The sequence below is a fragment of the Aotus nancymaae genome, unplaced genomic scaffold, assembly GCF_030222135.1.
Source record: "Aotus nancymaae isolate 86718 unplaced genomic scaffold, 86718_ANA_hifiasm-v0.15.2.pri h1tg000064l_1, whole genome shotgun sequence".
NCBI classification, from domain to species: Eukaryota; Metazoa; Chordata; class Mammalia; order Primates; family Aotidae; genus Aotus; species Aotus nancymaae.
In genome coordinates this window covers 32,318,641-32,337,417 of record NW_026988479.1, presented here as the reverse complement: position 1 = coordinate 32,337,417, position 18,777 = coordinate 32,318,641, and the positions used below count along the sequence as shown (strand labels likewise).

Sequence of the window (18,777 nt, the reverse complement as noted above, 5' to 3'; positions counted from 1 at the left end):
AAGGGTCAATGTGTAGGGACCCTGGCTTGATGGGAGTGCAGACCCCACTGCCACACACACAGACACACATGGATGTGTGTAACTGGATGCACACATGTGAAGACACATACGCACACACAGGCATGCACACACATACACACAGACACATGCACACATGTAAACACATGCACACAGGCATGCATGCACATGTAAACATGTACACAGACACACATTCATGTGTAAGTAAACATGCAGACACATGCATATGTATCAACAGGTGCATGCAGACACACAGGCACGTATGTGAACGTGCATACAGGTGTGCCCTGAAGATGTGTGCAGACACATGCACACATGTACACATGCATGCCCATGTGCCCTGGAGACATGCTTGTAGACACATAGGCACGTGTGCAAACACACATGCCCATGTGCCCTGAAGACATGTGTGCAGACACATAGGCACATGTGTAAACACACATTCAGATTTGCCCTGGAGACATGAGTGTAGACACATAAGCGCATATGTACACAGACATGCCCATGTGTCCTGGACACATGCGTGCAGATGCATAGGCACATGTGTAAACAAATGCAGATGTGCCCTGGAGACGTGTGTAGACACAGGCACACGTGTAAACACACATGCATATGTGCCCTGCAGACGTATGTAGACACAAGCACACATGTAAACACACATGCCCATGTGTCCTGAAGACATGTGTAGATGCATAGGTACACATGTAAACACACATGCATATGTGCCCTGAGACATGAGTGTAGACACATAAGCACACGTGTAAACACACATGCAGATGTGCCCTGAAGACATGCATGCAGACACATGCTCACGTGCACACAGTCGCATTGCGACAGTCGTCCTGGCTCAGCCTGCCCTGACGTCTCTCCGCAGACATCCTGCAATACTACCTGGCCTGTTCACCCCGCGCCGCCAACCCCTTCCAGCAGGTGAGAGCCTGTCCTGTCCTGGGAGGTTGGGACTGAGATTCAGGGAGAATCTGAGCACGTTGCTCTGTGCAGAGGGGCCCCGAGCAGGCGAGCAGGCGAGCAGGCGTGGTGCCTGGTTCCTCAGCCTGCAGGACTGGGGAGCTGGGGGAGGGAGCTGGACAGAGGCTGTGTGGATGTCACCAACAACCCCTGGGATTACCATGCCAGTCACCTGGGTGCAAGCCTTTGGGGGTGACCCACTCAGTGCACCTGCATTGCCAGGACTGCTTTTGCTCCTTGGGTTGGCCTTGTTGGGGGGGCAGGAGGAGCCCAGAGATGCCTCTGTAGCATGTTCCAGCATCCTAGTGGGGGGGTTTGAAGTGGTTGCCACACCAGCTGATCAAGCCCTGTATGCACTGCCTGTCATTTCACCCTGACTGCGGGACCCTTTGGGTCCTCAAGGTCGTGTGTCTGTGCTTTGCTTGCTGGTGTGGGTACGTGGTTGGCTGTTACCACCTCAGGGCTCTGTGGTCTCTGGGTGTGTCCCTGGGGAAGCAAGGGTCCGGAGTGCCCCGTTGGCCTGCAGGGCGGAGCCTTGACAGCCTCCTAGGCTGGACACCTTGCTGGTGGCCCCATGTTGGAGGGTCCTGGGGGGGGGGGGAAGGTGGGTGGGCCCAGCGGCCCCCATGGACTTGGTCTCCTCTCTGGAGCAGAAGCTGTCGGGCAGCCACAAGGCGCTGGTGGAGATGCAGGATGTCGTGGCTGAGCTCCTGAGGACCGTCCCCCGGGAGCAGCCGGCCACCAAGGTGAGGGGCTGTGGGGCAGGCAGGGGCCCTTTTTTCTGAGCATGAAAGAAATTTGAGGTGCAAACATGGCTCAGGGCAGATTTGGAGAAGGCACCAGGCTGGCTGAGTAGGGACCTGGTGGCAGTGGGTGCAGGAGGTGTTCCTCTTTCCTCCCCGAGCCCTTTCTGCAGTAGGCTTCTTTTGTCCTCCTCTTCCTCCCTCCTTTATTCCTTTTCCTTGGGAATTTTTGGTCTGTTATAAAACTCATTTCTTTTGAGACAGGCTCTTGCTCTGTTGCCCAGGTGGGTCTCAGGGCTGGGATGACAGACTTGAGCCACCACACCCAGCTTTTAAAAAATAACTTTATTCTTTGTTTAAAAACTAATACGAGCTCCTTATATTTTTTTAAAAATCTGAAGAAAATAGAAAGAGATGAAGGAAGAGAATAACAGAATCATATCCATTCTCAGGGTGAATGTCCTGGGGGGATTCTGGAAATTGGAGGGGATTATTGTTTTTCCCTGTAATGTTCTGGGCCAGGCATTTCTACATTAAAATATGTTTTAAAAAATTAAAAATATGGCCAGGCGAGGTGGTTCATGCCTGTAATCCCAGCACTCTCAGAGGCCAAAATAGGCAAATCACTTGAACCCAAGAGTTTAAGACCAGCCTGGTCAATGTGGGGAAACCCCGTCTCTACTAAAACTACAAAAATTAACTGGGTGTGGTAGTGGGTGCCTGTAGTCCCAGCTACTTGGGAGGCTGAGGCAGGAGAATCGCTTGAACCCAGGAGGCAGAGATTGCGGTGAGCAGAGATTGCGCCACTGCACTCCAGCCTGGGCAACAGAGCGAGACTCCATCTCAAAGTATAAAATAAAAACTAGGCCGGGCATGATGGCCTGTGCCTGTAATCCCAGCACTTTGGGAGGCCGAGGTGGGTGGATCACGAAGTCAGGAGTTCGCGACTAGCCTGGCCGAGATAATGAAACTCCATCTCTACCTAAAATACAAAAGTTAGCGGGGTTCGGTGGCAAAGCACCCCAGACAGGGCAGGCTCTGCCGCAGACGATCATCTCACAGCTCTTGGCAGGGCCGGGTTCTTCCAAGGCCTCCCTTTTGCTCGCAGATGGCGTCTTCTGCTGTCTTTGTAGGGCCAGCTCTGTAGGTGTCTGTGTCCTGATCTCTTCTTTTTTATTTTAGTCTTTTTTTTTTTTTTTTTTTTGAGACAGAGTCTTGTTCTGTCACCCAGGCTGGAGTGCAGTGGCACAATCTCGGCTTACTGTAACCTCTGCCTCCTGGGTTCCAGCAATTCACCTGCCTCAGCCTCCCGAGTAGCTGGGATTACAGGCGCCTGCGCCACGCCTGGCTAACTTTCGTCTTCTTATAAGGACGCCCGTCACATGGGGTTAGGACCCACCCATGTGACCTTGGTTTACCTTCAACACCTCTGTAAAGGTCCTGTCTCCAAATGCAGTCCCTTTCTGAGGTCCTGGGGGTTAGGACTGCAACACAAGAATTTTGGAGGCATCGTTCAGCCCATAACAATAGGCTCTATTACCCCAAAATGCATTTCTTTTTTTTTTTTTGAGACAGGGTCTCCCTCTATCGCCCAGGTTGGAGTGCAATGGCCTGATCTGAGGTCACAGCACCCTTCATCTCCTGGGTTCAAGTGATTCTCCTGCCTCAGCCTCCTGAGTAGCTGGGATTACATGCGTGCACCACCACACTCAGCTAATTTTTGTATTTTTAGTAGAGACGGGGTTTCACCACATTGCCCAGGCTGGTCTCAAACTCCTGACTTCAGCTGATCTGCCTGCCTCGGCCTCCCAAAGTGCTGGGATTACAGGCATGAACCACCAGTCCCGGCCCCAAAATCCATTTCAGGATTGTAGTGGGTCCTTAGAAAACATGCTGTAGGCCGAGCATGGTGGCTCATGCCTGTAATCCCAGCACTTTGGGAGGGCGAGGTGGGTGGATCAGGAGGTCAGGAGTTTGAGACCAGCCAGACCAACATGGTGAAACCCTGTCTCTACTAAAAATACAAAAATTAGCGGGGCATGGTGGTACACACCTGTAATCCCAGCTCCTCGGGACGCTGAGGTAGGAGAATCGCTTGAACCCAGAAGGCGGAGGTTGCAGTGAGCCAAGATCATGCCACTGCACTCCAGCCTAGGCGACAGAGGGAGACTCCATCTCAAAAAAAAAAGAAATACATTTAAAAAAAAGAAAATGAGCTGTAAAAGGCAGCATTGGGCCAGTCGCTGCTCCTGCAGAGTTGCCGTCAGCCTGGCGGTGTTTCTGTGCAGTCGTTTCTCCAGGCATGTGACAGCACTGGCAGTGTCTGCACAGGTGCACACACACATGCACACACATGAGCACCCAAGAGCGTACGGACACATTACAGAATCACGCTCACTCTGCATGGAGAGTTTTGCCGGTTAACATGAGACATTTCCCTTGCCTTTAACTGTTCCTTGAAATAAGACTTTTAAAAGCAGAGCAGGTCTGTGTCAGTAGACACATGGGGGGTTCACTGTCTCTCCCATTACAATAAAAGGAGATCTGTCTTTACGTAGTGGTGCCCACACCGGACAGGTGCTCCTGGGTCCTTGTGTCCTTGGTGGGCCCCATGAGTCTGGGGAGGGGCCTGGGGTCACCATTTCTCAAGGCCCAGAGTCCTCAGGTCCTGCACTGAGACCCCAGGGTGGAGGGTATCTCAGTGGCAGATTGTGGGGTAGAGGGAGACCCAGAGGCTTCCAAGACAGGGCAAGGCTGGCTCAAGGTCCCCCTTCCAAATGAATTGCTGACCTCCTGTGGTTCGTGCCCCCCAGGACCCCCTCCTCCGTGTCCAGGAGGTGCTGAACAGCACAGAGGTCAACCTGCAGCACCTCACCGCCCTGGTGGACTGCCGCAGCCTGCATCTGGTGAGAGGCAGGGCTCGGGATAGGGTCGTGGCGGCTTGGCGGGTAGGAACAGGGGATCGGCTGCTCAGGAGGATGAGGACCTCCCAGCAGACAGTGGGTCCTCAGCCCAGCCTCTGGGGAGCGGTCCAGGCCACTGTGGCTGGTCCAAGGGCCTCACGCTGCCCCCTCCCCCCTCCCCATCTCTGGATCCTGCGGTCTCGTCCCTGCGGCCTCAGGACTACGTGCAGGCGCTGACCGGATTCTGCTATGACGGTGTGGAGGGCCTCATCTACTTGGCCCTCTTCTCCTTCGTCACCGCCCTCATGTTCAGCTCCATCGTCTGCAGCGTCCCGCACACCTGGCAGCAGAAGAGGTGAGGGGTTCCAGGGGTTGGGGGAGCTTGCCCCAGGTCATGTGGCATGCAGGACATTCAGGAGCATGCATTTATGGACACCTGTATGCCAGTCCCAGAGGAGAGGGACAGACACCTCCTCACCTCATGACCCTCCCTAGGTTTCTGTGGTATCTCGGAGGCTGCCGGCTCCCAGGTGAGCACCTCCATTTCACAGGAGGAAAACAGCCTGGAGGAGCTCCTGGCCTGGGTCGCAGGAGTCTGGAGCAGGCAGTGGGGAGGACTGGGGTCTCCTGCCCACCGCCCTGAGAGCCGGCCTCAGACTCTCTACTCCATGCTCCCTCCCAGGCAGGCGTTCACCCTCCCCCCTCCCCACTGCCATGGGGTGCAGGTGCACAGAGCTGTGGGGGGAAAGGTCAGTGGTTAGTCCCCGGGTGGCTGTGGCCTCCAGCTACATGACCCCCAAGAAGCCAGCTCCCCTGGAGCCATTATGTCCTTACTTTTGAAGTGGGGGTCCTGGTGGCCCCTGCCTGAGTCTCCCCACTCAGTACTGCGTTGCGTGGTGTTTGGGGGTGACAGGCTCCTTCCCTTGCTGGGGCTCCCATGGCTTATCTTTGAGACCTGCACCTCCCCTCCCACTTGGACTGTGGCTACTGCTTGGTGGCCCAACATCGATGGCGGGTAGCTCAGCTCAGATTTCTTACTTTTGTCTGGATTTCTGTTATTTTCCCTTGTGATGGTGATTGTGATGCTGCCAGTGATAATGGTGGTGATGAAGGCGATGGTGGTGATGATGATGGTAATGATGGTAACGGTGATGATTGTGGTAGTGATGGTGATTGTGATGGTGGTAATGGTAATGATGGCATTGGTGATGGTGGTAATAATGGTGATGGTGGTGGTGATGATGGTGATGGCCATGATGGTAGTGGTGATGGTGATAATAATGGTGATGGTGGTGGTAGTGATGATGGTGATGGTAACAATGGTAGTGGTGATGATGGTGATGGTAATGATGGTAGTGGGGATGGTGGTGGTGATGATGGTGATGGCGGTTGTGGTGTTGATGGTGATAGTGATGGTGATGATGGTGGCAATGATAATGGTGATGGCAGTGGTGATGTTGGTGAGGGTGGTGGTAGTGATGGTGATGGTGATGGTGGTTGTAGTTGTGGTGATGATGGTGACAGTGATAGTAGTGATGGTGACAGTGATAATGGTGATGGCAGTTGTGATGTTGGTGATAATGGTGATGGTGGTGGTGATGGTGTCAGTGGTAATAAAGATGGTGGACATAGGGGAGTAGATAAGAGCATAGCCCTAAACTCACAGGGCTAGATTCAGATCCTGTTTCTATCCTTGCTTATTGTTTGATGTGGGCAAGTCACTTAATCACCCTGGGCCTCCATTTCCCTCACTGTAGAAAGGGAGTTGTAAGAGGACACAGCTGGAGTGTCGAGGGGGCACTCAAGCCACTGCATATGAGGGACATGGCTGGTGGCCACCGCTCAGCCAAAAGCTACCACCGTTCTGCTTCTGAAGTGCTCGCCACCAGGCAGCCCACCCTGTGTCCCATCTGGGACCTTATGGGGCGTGGAGGAGATCCAGAGTGCCAGAGGCCTGCACAGAGTGGAGGATGGAAAGCCAGAGGGCAACAGGGCCAGGAAAACTGGCTCAGGCCACCCAAGGGTGCAGTTGGGTTGTGCAGAGCCAAGCGGCACCCCAGCCTCCTGTGCCCTTCCAGGAGGGGCCTTGCACTCTTCTTTCAGTAAGCAGACAGCAAGCCTTGCCATGCTCAGGCTGCGGTACAGGGCCTGGCACTCGGGTGACCACACAGGTCTTTTAGTCCCCGACCTCACAGGGGCGGGGCTGGACGCAGAGCTGGGTGACCAGCCTACAGTCCCACATGCAGTATGCACACAGCCAGGCTAGGACTGGAACCAGGAGTGTCTGTCTGCACCAGAGCAGACCCTCAGGGGTCGCCAGCTCCTTCCTGCTGGGGCCTGAGCTGGTGCTGCATGTCCCTCCTCGCAGAGGCCCTGACGAGGACGGGGAGGAGGAGGCCGCTCCAGGGCCACGGCAGGCGCATGACAGCCTCTACCGTGTCCACATGCCCAGTTTGTACAGCTGTGGCAGCAGCTACGGCAGTGAAACCAGCATCCCAGCCGCGGCCCACACCGTCAGCAACGCCCCAGTCACTGAGTACATGTGAGTTGAGGGGGGCAGGCGCCCAGGCTCACTCGGGGAGCCCAGCGGGACCAGCAGGCACATCAGACTTCTAATGCGGCTGAGAACGTGGATCCAGGTTGGGACTAGCTTGAGGGAAGGGGCTGGAAAAGGGGCAGCTTCTGGGCGTTGAGTGCCTCCTGCCCCAGGTGGACTCGGTCCAGGGGCCATGGGGATGTCGCGTGGTCAGATGGAGGTACTGTGTCCAGGGCACAAGGACTCAGGGCCCAGCTATGTGGTGGGCAGGTGGCTCGGAGGGAGTGGGCTCTGGCCAGGCCAAGGTGGGCAGGGGGCTCTCTGTGAGCCCTCTCTGAGCCCTTTGTTACCGTGCTTGGTTCATGGGATCCCCAGTGAGAATAGATGTGCCCACCCCTGTGAAAGTCAGGATCAAAAATGGGGGTGCCAGGCAGGCTGGGTGGGCACAGCTGGGCCACCTCCAGGGCCCCCCATATGGCCAGCAGTCCCTCACAGCCTCTCTCCCCTCATGCCTCAGGAGCCAGAACACCAATTTCCAGAACCCCCGCTGTGAGAACACCCCACTCATTGGGCGTGAGTCCCCGCCGCCCTCAGTAAGTCTTGGGGCAAGAGGGTGGATGGGGTGGCTGCTCAGCCTTGGGGGCCCGCTATTGTGCGGTGTTGGTGGGCTGGTGTGGCACATGCAACCAGTGCGAGTTCTAGGGGCAGCTGTGAGCCACCACCACCGGGGTTCCAGGGGGCTCTTCCCAGCCGGGACCTCTCCGCAGGGTGCCCGGCATGAGTAGACCGGGCTGGGTGGGCCTGCTGGCTCCTCCCAGGCAGCCTTGGAGTGCCCTGGGGCCAGAGGGCAGCCTTGGGGCCAGCCACCCAGCAGGTCAGCTCTCAGGCCCTTTCTTGGGGAAGGTGAGCAGGTGGGTGGGCAGGTGTGACCCCACTGCAGCCCTCCCAGCTCCTGGGCACGGCCCTGCACCAGGCCCTCCCCAGCCTCTTACCCTCCATTTGCTGTCCCTTCTGGATCCATGGGATGCCACCGCTCCAGTTCCCAGGGGCCCTGGCTCTGCCTCCTTTTATTTTTCTTCCTTGAGTCTTTTCCTGAGTGTCTGTTCCAGCCCGGCCCTGGTGTCCCCTCTGGCGTCCCGAGTCAGACACAGGCAGGAGGGGACAGGGTGCCCAAGAGAAGCTTGTGGCACAGTGGAGGGACTGGGGAGGAGGGGGCCGGGCTACCAGGACAGGGCTGAGAGGCCGAAGCCTGCCTTGCTCAGAAATCCCCATCCTGTGGCTGCTGCCGTTGTCCCCAGCAGCACAGAGCTGGGCCTGGGCTGTCTGGGAAGGGCCAGGCCTGTGAGGCTCAGGCCATCCAGGTGCAGGTCCCACTGCCCTCGTCCTCGCCATCACATGGCCCCATAGCCCCCTCCCGGCCCCGCACCCTGGAGTTGAGGCTGCACTCTCTCTCTCTCTCTCTCTCCTGCACCCACCCCGGGCCCTCCTAGCGCTATCTGGCTGCCCTGGACTCTGGCAGCCACGCGGGCTGGCAGTTTAAGCCCATGGACAGCGCCCGAACACTGTGGTAGCTGTGCCCTCAGAGCGACAGGTACTGACCCACCGGGTCCCCCACCCCGCACGGCCACCCGCCTGCGCCTCCCGCCTCCGCCCTGCACTCACTGCCGCCCTCCCGTTGGCACTGGCCCGGGGCTCCATCCATCCAGCTCCTGTTGGCAGGGACAGCTCTGAGCACCTTGGCCCAGCCAGAGACTTCTAATGCCGGCCCTGGGCCCGCCAGCCTCACAGTGGGGTTGGCAAGTCCCCTTCCAGGCTCCCCCAGCCCAGCTGCTTGGCCTCTGGGGACTCTGCCACCAGCTCCAAGTGGCCCCAGCCCCTCCTATCACCTCCCAGTGAGGAATCCATGCACCCAGATCCCTGTACGCGCCTGGGTCCCTGGGCGTGTGGCCGGCTGGCCCTACCCTGGAGGCGTTGCCTGTGTGTTGGGGCGTGCACATGGAAGGGTGTGTGCCCACGAGCACACGAGCTTGGCCCCACAGTGGTGGGGGTGCCTGCTTGGACTCCTTCGGGGTCTGGGTGGCTGCCCCATCCCGACCTGCCCCCACCCTGTCCTCCCCCATCCCTGCCCCGTGCTGCATGTCCATGGAATGCCGAGGCTCTGGGCCATGGCTCCTCCCTCCCACCCCCTCCATGGCTGCCTCACAGGCTGTGCGAAACCTAGGTGTCCTAGGAGGGCTCCTGGGGACCTGGGGAGCTCTGTGCCTCTGACTCTGGGGACTGTGGGAACGGGCCTGGGGCCCTGGAGTTCTGGAGCCCACTTGGGTTGGGGGCTGACCTGCCCGGCCTCCTCACTGCTGCCGGCCCTTAGCACGTGCCAGGCATGTGGGTCCTTTGCACTGTCTGGCCTCAGCACATGCCTCATGCATGTGGGTTTCTCTGAGCGCATACATGCACTCTCTTGCACACGCCCGTGCACATAAGACCTTCATATTCCTGGCTGGACAAGGGCAGCCAAGATGTGCAGGCCGGCTGCAGAGCCAGGCACACGGCAGCACCCCCTGCAGCCGCCTCTGTTCCCAAATCCGAAACCCATGGGGAGCCCGCAGTTGGGTCCCTGACGGGAGTTGGGGGGCTGCCTTGCTTCAGCCTCCTGTGTGGCTTAGGGGGCCCTCCTTCCATGGCATGAAGGGGCGGCCCAGGGGATGTCCTCAGGCTGGGCTCTCCATACTCCTGCGGGTGGTGGCCTGGCTGCAGGAGGACCTGGCCCTGGGTCCAGAGGAGGCCTTGGCCCGTCCCTGGAGGGCAGCTGGTGTGTGTCCTTCAGGTCCTGGGGGTGTAGGGTGCGGGTAGGGCCTTGGAGCTGTGGCTCCTGGGGTTGGCAGAACTGTCTGGCCTAACACCCAAATGCTGCTGATGTGGGCTTGGGGGTCTGTGTGTACACCCCTCCTTAGAGGAGACGTCCCCTGCCCTGAGCCGAGCGAATTGGGGGCTGCCCCTCCCTCAGCCCCAGCCAGACCTACAGCACAGGCCCCCCCAGCCAGCAACACCTCCTGATCCCCTCCTTGTAGGCTCTGCCAGGGCACCCTGTACTGTCCCATTCTGCTCCTAGGGCTTCTGGCTTAGCCAAGTGAGGACCACGAGGAGGACACCCCTGACTGTGTACGCCGTGCAGGGGCCCTGCTGACGCCTCTCCCTTGTCTTCCTCCAGTACACCTCCAGCATGAGAGCCAAATACCTCGCCACGAGCCAGCCTCGCCCTGACTCCAGCGGCAGCCACTAGACGGCACCCAGCAACCACCCACCCCATGTGCCAACTGCCCCTCCCATGCCAGCACTGCCACTTCCACCCGGGCCACCCGCCGGACCCTCCCTCGCACGCCGCGCCAGGCCCACCCCGGACGTGTCTGCAGGCCGCTTGCCCTCCTCTCCCCTCCCCGCAGGGGCACAGTGGAGACGCAGGGGCTCCGGGCCTGTACCCCCAACTCGGGTCACACCTGAACGCTGCTGCCAGCCGACGCCCCAGCCCTGCACGCCACCCACTGTCCCAGCACGCTCCCTCTGCAGATGGCCACTGCACCCTGAGCCCTGGCCGCACCTGACCTGTGCTGTCTCCACCCGGCCCTTCCCTCCGCAGCTCTCCTTCCTCTGCCTGGCGCTTCTGTGGACCCCTTCTTAGTTCACAGGCACCACTGGGTCACTCTGTGCCAGCACCTGCTGGCTACAGAGGGACAGGGGCACGTGCCATCTACTCATCTCTGCCCTTTGGTTCCTCCTGAGGTCCCTCTGCGTGCCTATCTCTCTGCAGTGCCCTCCTTGCCCATGCAGCCCACCCACCCACAGGCTTAACCCTCCTGCCAGCTGCCAGAGGCCCCTTCCAGCAGGGCCCCTCTCCGTCACCCCAGCCTCACTCTCTCCCTCAGCACCTGCCTTGTCGGAGGCCCTGGCCCTCCATGGACAGCAGGGGCCACGTGGAGCCCAGGCCACTCACCTGCCACCCAGTGCTGGCTGCCTTCTTGGTGCCAACCCCCCTCCCCCCACCCAGAGACTGGGCAGCTGTGTCTGGTTTGTTGTTTGCACTAACCACATTTGTCGTCTCTAGGGCAGGCCGGGGCTGTTGGCCGAGGGGACCGCTAGCACCCCCTTCCCTCCCTTCTTGGTTCCATTTCCATCCGTGACAGGTACAGCGTCCGAGGAACCGGGCCTGAGGGGCTGGACCCAAGCTGGCTAGGAACGTCCCTCAGCCCCTGCTGCCCCACTTGGGACTAACCACTAACCTCACCCCCAGCCTCCATGGGTGTCCCTGGCTGGCCCAGAGCCGGCAGTGTGAGCCCAAGTCCGGACTAGAGCCGAGGCCGAAGCAGCTGGCTGGGAGTCAGGGCCGCAGTAGCATTTCTTCAAGGGGTGCTTCAGGGGGTGCCATAGACTGACAGGCAGCCCAAGGGCCTGGACACCCCTCCCCAGGCAGGTGCTGCCCCAGGAGGATGGTCCTTGGGAATCAACCTCCCATGGGCTTTGGACTGAGGTCCCTACGGCCTCGGTCTCCCTCCCTGTAAAGTGGGAGCAAGGCTTCCCTACGGTGCTTTTGGCTTTAGTGTACGATGTTTGCTGTGCTTCCTGCCGTGGAGGGAGGAGCCACCCCAAATCAGGATCAGACATTCTGCCACTCCTGGCCCCAGCCCTGGCCCAGGCAGGCCAGCCCTCAAGGCTCAATGCCTGTCCCAAGGCCAGGGCCAGCCAGAGGGCAGCTGGATGGCCACATGCAGGGGTCAAGGCCGGGCCCAGCAGTTTACAGATGCATGGCTCTTCCTCCTGGAGCAGCCGGCAGCTATCTGGACCAGAAATGTCCTCATCCCCTCCCTGGGGCCAGGCTCTGCCCTGCCCTTCGTCTGTGAACCCCTCCTTTCTTTGTGCTGGTGTCTGGGACCAAAAAGGGGGATATGGGAGGGCAGAACGGGGAGGGGAGTCCATGGGCCTGGGGCCCCAATCCTGGGCATCTGAGCTCCCTGGGCATGACCAAACCTCAGTGGAGGGGCCTCTGCTCCAGGCCCTGCCCAGCTGACATTCTGAGCCCCCTTGGAGGCCCTGCCACAGCCAATCTGCCCAGTCTTTCCTCTGGGCTTGATCTGCCAGGGGAGCTCTCCAGCCTGGGGTTGAGAGGGATGCCCTGGCACCCTGACCTGGGTGCCGGCCGAGCGCCCCACGACCGCTCAGAAGCACAAATGCTGTCCATGGCCGCGAGGCCGCCTGCCAGGTGAATGGACGTAGCGTGAGAGGCGGCGAGGCAGGGGCTTCGAGCCTCATGCTGTCTCGGGACTCCTGACCGTGGTGTGCGTGTGTGCCCGTCTGTGACGAGATTGAAGAAAGGAAACGGGGAAAATCAAAAGGGGTTCAAACCCCACCTCAGTAGGTGGAGGGGAGCGCCTGCCATCGGTTGTCTTTTTGTTCTGAGTTTTCGGTGCCGTGTTCCTAACTACCCCATCCTATGACCTGACCACACCTACTGGGGGTGTCTGGCTGGCATCTGCTGCCATGGCCGGCCCCCACTCTCACCCTGTACAGGGGCTCTTGCAGGCCCCAGGCCCACAGCCTCATTGGGAGGACAGGGTGGCCTTGGGGACAAGACAAGAGGGAGGAGCCCAGAGGCTTACCACACCGAGGGGGTTCCTCCACAGGCATTCACTACCCTGGGGGCCCCCTGAGTGTTGTGGCAAGGTTGGTAGTGAACGGGCCTGATTAGGAGCAGCCCCTGGCCCATTGCCCACCCACCCATCTCACTATGCAATTCGAGTTCCAAGCACCATTTGCTCCTTCCCTGAGGCCAGCTCTGCCCAGCCCTGGGAGGAGTGGTGAGGCAGCCCCTGGACCCCAGACCTCCAGACGGGGCAGGCTGGGGACCAGGCCCTCTCCTGTGGGATCTTTGTTTTGTGTTTAACCATAATGGTTGTGTACTGAACCACTTCATATTTGTTATATATAATATATACATAATCTCCTTAAGACTCGGCCTCCCGGTTTACCCCCGGCCCGGGCATCTGACCTCCCCCACCCCAGTGTGATTTAACATCCAGGAACTGAGGCCTGAACCATTTTGCATTTCCCCTTCCTCCAGCCTCCGTAGGGCCATGGCTGTATGTACTGTCGCTGTGTTTTTCTGTTTTTTAGAACTGGGTTTGGGGGTTGATTTTTATTTCTTTGGGGGCTTTATTTTTCTTGGCAAATACTAAATATCTCGTCAGTGTAATTTCTGTGGTTTCTATTCAGCTTGGGTTTCATGTTTTAAAATAAACAAATTTTAAAAAACAAGCCTCTCTTTCTGAGTAGCTCCCGCCCGGCCGCGGATAGGCAGTCCGTGGCTCCAGGCAGAGGCAGTGGGGGCGCAGAGGGGACACTGAGGGCGGGGCCGACCAGGTCAGCTCCGTGGGGTGGGGTGGGCGGTGCCTCTCGGGATTGGGGGTGGGTCGCTGGGGGTGGGTGGGGCTTCTCGGGGTTATGGGTAGGTCTCCAGGGATGGGCGAGGCCTCTCGGAGTGAGTGGGCAGGGATCCTGGGACAGGTTCTTTAGGAATGGGTGGGCGGGGCCTCGGGATTGTGGGCATGACGCCAGGGATAGGCTCTCCAGGGATGGGGTGGACATAGCTCTCCAGGGCTCGGACACGCGCCCTTCCCTCTCCGGGGGCTCGGACACAACCCCTCCCCTCGCGGGGACCTCGGACACTCCCCCCTCCCCTCGCGGGGCCCTCGGACACGCCCCCTTCCCTCTCCGGGGGCTCGGACACACCCCCTTCCCTTTCCGGGGGCTCAGACACACCCCCTCCCCTCGCGGGGACCTCGGAAACGCCCCCCTCCCCTCGCGGGGACCTCGGTCACGCCTCCTTCCCTCTCCGGGGGTTCGGACACACCCCCTCCCCTCGCGGGGACCTCGGGCACACCCCCTTCCCTCTCTGGGGGCTCGGACACACCCTCTCCCCTCTCCGTGGGCTCGGACACGCCCCCTTCCCTCTCCGTGGGCTCGGACACACCCCCTTCCCTCTCAGGGGGCTCGGACACAACCCCTCCCCTCGCGGGGACCTAGGACACGCCCCCTTCGCTCTCCGGGGGCTTGGACACACCCCCTTCCCTCTCCGGGGGCTCCGACACACCACCTCCCCTTGCGGGGACCTCGGACACGCCCCCTTCCCTCTCCGGGGGTTCGGACACACCCCCTTCCCTCTCCGGGGGCTCGGACACACCCCTCCCCTTTCAGGGGACCTCTGACACGCCCCCTTCCCTCTCCGGGGGCTCGGACACACCCCCTTCCCTCTCCGGGGGCTCGGACACAGCCCCTTCCCTCTCCGGGGGCTCGGACACACCCCCTGCCCTCACAGGGACCTCGGACACACCCCCTCCCCTCGCGGGGACCTCGGACACGCCCCCCTCCCCTCGTGGGGACCTCGGACACGCCCCCTTCCCTCTCCGGGGGCTCGGACACACCCCCTTCCCTCTCCGGGGGCTCGGACACACCCCCTCCCCTTGCAGGGACCTCGGACACACCCCCTCCCCTCACGGGGACCTCGGACATCCCCCCTTCTCTCTCCGGGAGCTTGGACACACCTCCCCCACCCCACCCCGGGAGCCTGGGAAAAAAGCCCCATCAGGACCTACCTGATACCATTTTGTCCTCTCCAGGCCCCACTCCCTACCTACTATTTTGTCCTATCTGGGCCCCACTCCCTGCCTACTATTTTGTCCTATCTGGGCCCCACTCCCATCCATTTTGTTCCATCCGGGTCCCACTCGCCTCCATTTTGGCCCACTCACCTTGGGGACAGCCAATCAAACGCCTCCACTCCCTATAAAATTCCGTGCCTGAGAGGAGTCTGCGCGACTTCTCCAGCCCCTCCTGTCCGGAGCGCAGAACCTCACCCGGGAGCATGAATAAATTTCTTCGCGTTGGATTATCTTCGTGCTGGCCTCAGTTTTTTCATTTTAAACGCGGCAAGAACCCAAGAACAAACCTTACAGTAAACACCCTCTGTGTACAACCCCCTGTGATATTGTTCATAATATCCAGCAGAAGACAGGATGATATTACTCTGCGTATGGAAGGGATGTACACTCCCCTGTGATACTTTTAATCATATCCAGTGTGGGAAAGGATGATACAACTTCCAATATGGCAGGGGGTGTAAACTCCACTGTAATATGGTTCCTAATATTTAGGGGGAAAGAGGATATTATTACTTCCAATGTCGCAGGGGTTGTACACCCACCTTGTGATATTGTTTGTGATATCCACGAGGTGAGAGGATGATATTACTCCTAATATCACAAAGAACGTACACCCCCTGGTTTTGGGGGGCACACGGCAACATATTCAAGCTTATGTACGTGGCATTTGAGGTCAGGGCATTGAAAAATAATGAGGCACTGTGTGTATGTTATTTGTGCATGAGAACGAAACAAATTTTGTAGCCTGGGCACTTAAGCTATCAGCCTAATTTGAGAGGAGAAACATTGATATGAAATGTAAGAGAGAATTCCTTCTAAGGACCATGTTATTATCCAATCAATTTATTTAAAAGAAGGAGAGGCTGGGCAAGATGGCTTACACCTATAATCCCAGCACTTGAGGTAGGGGAGTTGGAGACCAGTCTGGTCAACATAGTGAAACCCCCATCTCTACTAAAAACACAAAAAATAGCCTGGCCTTGTGGTTCATCATCCCAACTACTCAGGAGGCTGAGGCTGGAGAATCACTTGAAGCCAGGAGATGCAAGTTGCGGTGAACTAAGATCATACCACTACACTCTGGCTGGGCAGCAGAATAAGACCCTGTCTCAAAAAAACAGAAATAATAACAATAATAAAAAAAAATTCCTTTTTCACTTTATGTAGTATCCTTGCTTACAAAAGTATGCTCTACATTAAGACTCTGTCTTAAAAAACAGAAATAAAAAGAAGCCCACATTACTTTTTAACTTTAAGTATCCTTGCTTACAAAATTATGGTTTAAAGACCAGCAGCACTGGAATCACTAGGAAACTTGTTAGAAATCCTGAATCATGGCTGGGCATGGTGGCTCATGACTGTAATCCCAGCACTTTGGGAGGCCAAGGCAGCTGGATCACAAGGTCAGGTGTTTGAGACCAGCCTAACCAACATGGTGAAACCCCATCTCTACTAAAAATACAAAAATGAGCTGGGTGTGGTGGCACATGCCTGTAATCCCAGTTACTCAGGAGGCTGAGGCAGGAGAAATGCTTGAACCCAGGAGATGCAGGTGGCAGTGAGCTGAGATCCCACTACTGCAGTCCAGCCTGGGTGACAAGAGCAAGACTCTGTTTCCAGAAAAAAAGAAAAGAAAAAAAAAACGAAAATATTTGGGCTGGGTGCAGTGGCTCATGCTGTAATCTCTGCATTTTCAGTGGCCAAGATGAGAAAATCACTTGAGCCCAGGAGTTTGAGACCAGCCTGAGCAACATAGTGAGACCCCATCTCTATTAATTTATTTCATTAATTAATTTATTTTTGAGACAGAGTGTCTCTCTGTCATCCAGGCTGGAGTGCAGTGGCATGATCTCAGCTCACTACAACCTCTGCCTCCCCAGTTCAAGCGATTCTCCTGTCTCAGCCTCCTGAGTAGCTGGGATTACAAGTGCATGCCACCATACCCAGCTAATTTTTGTATTTTTAATAGAGATGCGGTTGCATGATGTTGGTCAGGCTGGTCTCGAACTCCTGACCTAGTGATCCACCCACCTCAGCCTCCCAAAATGTTGAGAATATAGATGTGAGCCACTTCACCCAGCCCTCTATGAATCTAAACATAAATAAAAGAAAACATTTGTTAGGTATGTAGTAGCTAACACAAAGGTATCTGAACATAAAATTAAGAAACAGCATATTAAATCCAGAAGTATAGTAAAAAACACAAAATAAAACAGCAAAGTGGTCGGGCCCCCCTGGGTGGGGGGACTGGGTCTGGGATGGGTTTCCTCCTCATCAACAAGATCCGGGAGGAGTACCCAGACAGGGTCATGAACACATTCAGTGTGGTGCCCTCACCCAAGGTGTCAGACACGGTGGTGGAGCCCTACAATGCCACCCTCTCCATCCACCAGCTCATAGGAAACATAGATGGGACCTACTGCATCAATAACGAGGCTCTCTATGACATCTGCTTCAGAACCCTAAAGCTGCTATGCCCACCTGTGGTGACCTGAACCACCTGGTATCTGCCACCATGAGTGGGGTCACCACCTGCCTGCACTTCCCATGCAGAAACTGGCAGTGAACATGGTCCCATTCCCCCGCCTGCAAGTCTTCCTGCCCACTTTTGCCCCACTGACCAGGAGGGCAGCCAGCAATACTGGGGCCCTGACAGTGCCCAAGCTCACCCAGCAGATGTTGGATTCCAAGAACATGATGGCAGCCTGCAACCCTGCCATGGCCGCTACCTGACAGTGGCTGCCGTGTTCAGGGTCTGCATGTCCATGAAGGAGGTGGACAAGGTTAATGTCCAAAACAAGAACAGTGGCTACTTTGCTGAGTGGATCCCCAACAACAAGAAAACAGCTGTCTGTGACATCCCGCCCCAAGGGCTAAAAATGTCCACCACCTTTATTGGCAACAGCAGGGCCATCCAGGAGCTGTTCTAGTGCATCTCGGAGCAGTTCACAGCCATGTTTCCACACAAGACCTTCCTGCACTGCTACACGAGCAAGGGCCTGGATGAGATGGAGTTTACCCAGGCCAAGAGCAACATGAATTACCTGGTGTTCAAATACCATCAGTACCAGGACACCATGGCCAAGGAGGAGGGCAAGTTCGAGGAGGAGGTGGCCTAGAGCCTGCAGTCACCGGGGAAAGCAGGGAGCGGTGTGAACGCATTATTCACTCCCAGCCTGTCCTCTGGCCTGTGCCTCTGTGTGTGCACTTGGTTTTCCCTGTCCACGTCCCCTGCTGTACACACACCATTACTGAAGCATTTTTATAGTGAAAAAAATTGTTTTGGTTTATTTCCATGTGATCTTTTTTGCCCGATATACATTTTGTCCTCTATAAAATACCTGTGCCCCTACTGAATACTTCTGTGTGTGGCTGCAGATGTGTATGTATGTCATGAAGAATAATTATCTACAGATCACACATATAGATCTCAGATTTCACTGTGTGTGCGTTCCTATAATCTCTTCATCTTGTAAGAATCTGAATTTTAGTCTTGGAGACAGAGGCTATCCCTTATCTTTTGAAACAGAGATAGGAAATCCCGGGGCCTGAGCTGTTACACCCTAAGGTTAGTAAACTTCAATGAACATCTTATGCTGATCTTCTGAGTGGGAATGTTCCCATGTAACCAGCGTGAGGGAGGAGGTTCTCCCTTTTAGCAGCTATTTGGCAAGATGCTTTCCTCATGGGCTTGGTCTCCTTGTCCTCACCATGAACTCATAACCACATCAGTCCCAGCTCACTTCTGAGAAAGCTGGGGCTCTGAGCCCCACTGAGAATTGGTGTCTGGGATCAGGCAGCAGGGACACAGCGAAGGGGGAGGATTTTACATGCCAAGGTTGGGAGAGGCAAAGCTGGGAGTCGCAGGGGGAGAGCGAGGTTGCTGGGGATAAGATGATGCC

The 18,777-nt window shown here is 57.2% G+C and overlaps 2 protein-coding genes and 1 pseudogene across 5 annotated transcripts in view; all 3 read left to right on the top strand.

Annotated features, from left to right (window-relative positions):
• TTYH3 (tweety family member 3) overlaps positions 1-13,472 on the top strand; it is a 32,089-nt gene extending 18,617 nt beyond the window's left edge. Inside the window, exons 8-15 of one of the 4 annotated variants that reach the window (XM_064366564.1) lie at positions 893-948; positions 1,641-1,733; positions 4,544-4,636; positions 4,852-4,988; positions 7,002-7,175; positions 7,687-7,762; positions 8,660-8,760; positions 10,378-13,472. In XM_064366564.1, the coding sequence (XP_064222634.1) occupies positions 893-948; positions 1,641-1,733; positions 4,544-4,636; positions 4,852-4,988; positions 7,002-7,175; positions 7,687-7,762; positions 8,660-8,740 (710 nt within the window). In that variant the 3' untranslated portion in view covers positions 8,741-8,760; positions 10,378-13,472. The other 3 variants (XM_064366565.1, XM_064366567.1, XM_064366566.1) reach the window with 3 other exon arrangements.
• Positions 1-18,777, top strand: part of TIMD4 (T cell immunoglobulin and mucin domain containing 4) — a 242,205-nt gene that overhangs the window by 6,250 nt on the left and 217,178 nt on the right. The window lies entirely within an intron of this gene.
• LOC135270656 (tubulin beta-4B chain-like) lies at positions 17,064-18,055 on the top strand (annotated as a pseudogene).